The sequence below is a fragment of the Saccostrea cucullata genome, unplaced genomic scaffold, assembly GCF_032062105.1.
Source record: "Saccostrea cucullata isolate Sc308-1 unplaced genomic scaffold, CSIRO_AGI_Scuc_v1 ctg15590, whole genome shotgun sequence".
Lineage (NCBI taxonomy): Eukaryota > Metazoa > Mollusca > Bivalvia > Ostreida > Ostreidae > Saccostrea > Saccostrea cuccullata.
In genome coordinates this window covers 6,954-12,431 of record NW_026918068.1, presented here as the reverse complement: position 1 = coordinate 12,431, position 5,478 = coordinate 6,954, and the positions used below count along the sequence as shown (strand labels likewise).

The 5,478-nt window shown below is 29.8% G+C and overlaps 1 protein-coding gene across 1 annotated transcript; it reads left to right on the top strand.

The window, feature by feature from the left end:
* Positions 1–1,701: 1,701 nt before the first annotated feature.
* LOC134242030 (oncoprotein-induced transcript 3 protein-like) lies at positions 1,702–3,760 on the top strand. The gene is made up of 3 exons (XM_062724075.1): positions 1,702–1,797; positions 2,046–2,246; positions 3,588–3,760. The coding sequence occupies exons 1-3, from the start codon at positions 1,740–1,742 to the stop codon at positions 3,758–3,760; spliced, it is 432 nt and encodes a 143-aa protein (XP_062580059.1). The 5' UTR covers positions 1,702–1,739.
* The last annotated feature ends 1,718 nt before the right edge of the window (positions 3,761–5,478 follow it).

The following is a 5,478-nucleotide window of genomic DNA, read 5'->3' as shown; positions in this document are numbered from 1 at the left end:
TGTGAATCCATTGCGTACGTCATTTTTTGTAATACTCTATAAAAATGTAAAATTTGCTAAATTTTTGCATTTTGAGATGCTCCCACTGGTAACAAGACGGTAGAATTTTGCGTTTCTTACATATATTGTATAATATAGTTTTTACTCATCAAATATTGTAGTTTGAACAAAATGTCTATTGTAGTATTTGTATAATTTGCTTTAAAGTGCTAAAAATTGGCATTTTCCTATATAATTCTATAGTAAATGTACCTGTATTTTGAGACGGTCCCTCAAAAATACTTAGACGGTAGATATCCCCCAAACTTTGTATGTACACTGAAGTTAATGTAAGTTATATGTGGTACAAAAATGAAGAGTTTCGCTATTGTAGTTTTCACACAATAAAACTATAGTCGGCCCCTTAAGACATATTTCTTTTATTTATATATATTATATATTTATTATTTATATATTTATTTAAAAAAAAATTGTTAGGATCCGTGAGGTGAAAAAAACTGAGGCACCCAAACTTGAAAACCCTGCACACAAAAACGGTTTAATTGAATCAATAATTAATTCCCTCACGTTGCGCAATTTTCTTACTTTAGAAAGTTGACTTTGCTTTTATTTTTTGAAAAAAAAACTTTTTAATTTAATTTCATATTTATATAACTTACATTGACTTAAGTGTACATACATGCATTTTTGAGAAAATCTTCCGTTCACGAATTTTATGGGTTGTCTCAAATCAGGTGCATTTACTTAAGAATTATAAAGGAAATGCCAATTATACAAATACAACAATAGGATTTTAGTTGAAATTAGAATATACGATGATTAATCATATAGCATACATTATAAGTAAGAAACATCACAAAATGTCAATAATTAACGAATTTTGTTGTTGATATGGAAGACTACAAATTATGACGTATAAAAATAATTAATACAAAAAAATATTGAAAATAATTGAGAGATTCTCAAATTTTTATGTTTTAAATTTCTAAAGCATGTGTATGTATATAATACTTTTTCTTTTTTATAACATTTTTACTTCCCTTTCTTCAAGAGCTTCATTTTATCATAACGTAAAAAATACTATTACGACGTCAATGTACATATCAGTTGAAAAAAATTAAATGCTTATTTAACTACATGTATATAACAGAATATTGCCATTATATATGTATTACATGTATCACAAATGCTGTTTAATCTCAAAGGGCTAAAGAAAAAACCCATATCTGCCTTGCGTATTCATATCATCCAGCAGGATCAGCACTGCAAGTTGACATGGCTATAATTAGTGCTACATAATATGGATATATTTCAAGTTTTCACAAAATACTAAATGTACATGTATATTGAATGTTTTATCTAGAATTTCATGAATTTGAAAAAAAGACTCGAGTCTCTAGCTATAGATACATGTAAAATATTGCTTTCAAAATTTTGAATAATGATTATTTTTAATGATTCCCGGACTAAAGAAAAAAATACCCTATGCTGTCAAAATGGTGATTTTCCAACCTGTATCTTGTAAATAGATATACGGAAATATTTTTTTTTTTAAATTTTTCAGAAGGAAAGCTTTCATTTGTATGACCTGGATCTCATATTTGTTTCCTCATTACTAATATATACACTATAGGTAACATGCAAGAGGTCTATTGCTCATTAATGTTAACAGGGGGGCAACGGATAAAATCAATATCGAATGACTGAATATTGCAAGCTATCCTCTCTGAGAGTCAAAGATGGAAGTCTTTTTCTTGTTTCATTTCTTTCTGTTTTTCACAATAGTAATTAAAAGTAGTAAGTAATTTTTACATTATAATTATACATGTATTTATTCATTTAAATCATTAATTTAAAAATCTTCAAGTTCTTTTGTAATGTTTTTACTCTAAATGTTTAAAAAGTGATTAGTAAAAGAAAAAGCAAGAGAGAAATCTTACTTCTGCGTTTGAAAGTTTCAAAATTATGCGAGTTATCATTTATTATTTATTTGTTACACCATTTCCAGATATTTTTGCACGTTTAAAAAATAGATCTATTTCCAGACCAAGAGGACCCATGTTCGGATAAGGTTTATAAAGAGATCCCTGATTTGGCGAGAAGAAAGCCTTCGTATTTCATGGATTCTGCTCCCCTCTGTGACTACGACCTAACTTATGGATGGTACCGAGGAGAATATTCGCAAATGCCGACGTCTCCTCCATCATTGGCTAACTGTGGGACGCTTTATCCCTTCTGGTTAAATGGTAAGTTTCCCAATACAAATCTCTTAAGTCAATAAACCAAATATTGGAATGAAATTGATAAAAGTAAGCTTTTTAAAATTTGATATTGAAATGATATAAAATTTAGAACTTTACTTAAACATTAATGTTGTTCTTGAAATTGATTTGATAAAAGTTAAGTATACTTTTGTGAATTCAGTAAATTGTATGAGAAATATAAATTAAGAGAAAATAATATAGTGTCAAAGCAGTGTATTCATAATTTTTGTTTTTATGACGCCACAAACTAGTCCGATTTTATGTCTTTTTTCAAAAAAAGACAAAATGGACAAAATTTCAACAATTTTAGCTTTAAAATTAATAGAGAGCAAGTTTGTTCAGGAACAATATTGACATATTTCATTGATATTATCATTCTACACATTATATCAAAATATTGATCCTGAACACACATGCGCTGGTGACTTTAACTCAATATATCGACAAAATATTTTTACATTTTTCTGTAAAATTCATAAAAAAACTTACATTTACGTCATGTTTGTGACGTCATTACGTACATATGGCGTCATTACTTATGAGAATAATTAGTGCTTTGAAGTCAGCATATACTCCCCTGTTTAAGAACTTAATCAAATATACTTCCATCAAAGTTTGATTGGGGGGATATTGGTTACCGAATAAAGTTCTTTCATTTTGTGTGTTTTTTTTTTAAATAGAGTTAGTTCGCAAAGTTTTTGATCACAATGAAAAAAAGAATAACTTTTATAATTTTAATATCACCTCCGCACACCAACTCATCCTCACACTCTCAAGCACGTTTCGCTTAACGTCAGAGGATATGTTCAACCGAATTCAGAACTTTGTGAAATGAGTAATTAATTCGGGTTATAGGAGTTGAGCTTTTATTAACCCAATTTCTTCCGCATTCGATTACTACCAGACATTTTCTTTCTGCCAGCAGTTTCTCAGTCTAAAGTATTTTAAGTATGTGATACATAGGCATATATGTAGTTTGCAAAAGAAGGTAATGAGATAGGATTTCCTTTTTAGTACACGTGATAATTTTGATTTTATTCATGATAGTCAATGACATTTGTCACTCCGTGTGTTTCTTTCTAGGCAGTTCCTATCTATAAAAATGAACTTTTCCCTTAAAAAAAAAAAAGAAAACTGCAACAAAGGTCATTAAATCTTAACGTCAGTTTTTCTTTTCTGTTATCTGCTGGATTACAATATTATCATTACATTATTATACCTAACCGTTGGTAAATATATTAATTCGACTTGAATTCAAGTCGTAAAATAGTTATTTTAAATACATTAAAAATAGTCTTATATATTTCTTTTTTTTCAACTAAGGCAAACACCCACCTGTGAATGGTATGAGTACCCTCGACGCCTGCAAAGTTGGATTTGCTAGTGATTGTGTCGATAAGATCGAAATAGAAGTTAAGAATTGCAATACTTATATGGTTTATAAGCTACATCCGGTGGATTCCTGTAATTCAGCTTACTGTTTTGGTAAATTTTAATGATAATAAAAACATGTTGATCATGAACGTCGAAGAAAATTGCATTGATGTCGAGTGAAATGATTGTTCATGGAATATTTTTCTATGCTGCTTTTCTAACAAGTTCGTAATGTTGTAGAACCAAGCGGAAAATGTAAGTCTGATTCTTTTTTCTTTTCCAATTGTGGATAGTCAAGTACTTCAATTTACATAATGTGTAAATAAGTTTATATCATTTTGTATTGATTTCACTCTGATGACAATTTTTTTTTAATTTATCAGTATATCATTGATGCTGCAATCTTAATTGTTCTAAAAGCCAACATATACCCATTAATATTTACTAAAGATTGAACAAAGTGAACTATTTGACTTTATACATCGCAATATGAATTCCATCAAATCAAAGCAGCTGAGGCTTTCCAATGCATGGTACTAACACGCAAGAATTGTTGCCATTAAACCCAATAAAAATCAAAGTACTGAAAGTACTGAAAAGCGGTTAGCATGCTTTCATCTAATATATACCGAAAAAAGTGCATGAAATGATGATATTTAAGTATGCATATCTTTGTCCAATGTTATCAGAGAAAAAATAACAGGCATTCTGTTTTTGTAATACTTTACTTAATAGTAAAACCAATAACATTCCAAACTGATGTCACAGATGGATGCAATCTAATTTAAAAATTAGATGTTCCGAATCCGCTACTGCTTCTCAAACATCTAACAACATCATATTTGGGGTCATGTAAAGAGTGAATCTTCGATTAGCCAAAGAAAACGGTTTATGATTCCAAAATTACTTTAATTCAACGTAAGACAGTATCAATAATGATGATTTTAGCCGTGAATTAATTTAGAATTGTTTACCGAGGCTTGAATCTACATGGCCAAAGTTTTTGTGTTTACTAGTACATGTATTCATAATCGAAAGGTCGCTCTGATGTGACCCCGAATGGGATGTTAGATGTTTGAGAAGCAGTAGCGGATTTGGAACATTTAAATAAATTTTAATTAGATTGAAATGCATGTTTCAAAATTTAAACATGAGATTTCTTCAGTTTGAAAGACAGGAAGTGCATTTTTAAAAGTTCTCTCTTGGTGGCATCCTATCGTTCTCTGGATGAAAACAGTTATGTTGATGTTGAAATTTTAATTGTCTTTCATGCTCTATTGAATCTGAAGTTAGGTAATTGTAAAGCCTACTATAGCAAACAACTAAAAAAATGACAAATTAAATTCTTTAGAATAATGGATTTGGAGTAGTGTAGATCTACAGCTGGCTAGTCAGAAAAAAAAGGATGACTGAGCAGAGACTTTGTAAATGAATTGATATCAAAGAACTCCAGTTACAAGTGTAGGCTCATCGCGGGTATAACCTGTCAACGAGGATGTTACTTCTTCTGGAACGGATCCCACCTCTTGAACTTTCAGGAGTCAACTTTTCTTCTTAAATCGATCATTGATCATTCTGTATTTTTATACAGATACTGAATACTTCCGTTTAGTAATATTACGAACTACATTTGTACGGGAAGACTGGCGAGTAAACAAGAGTATCAAGCTTTATGAAATGTACTTTATTGACTTTTCAAACAAGTAAATGTTCGAATAAAGTAAATGGTATATGAGAATCATTTAAAAGAAGTCTTGCACAATATGTCTAGATAAGGACATAATGTGTATTTGCCATATACTCTTCATGCAACATTGCTCTCAAATAAAACATGTGAAAA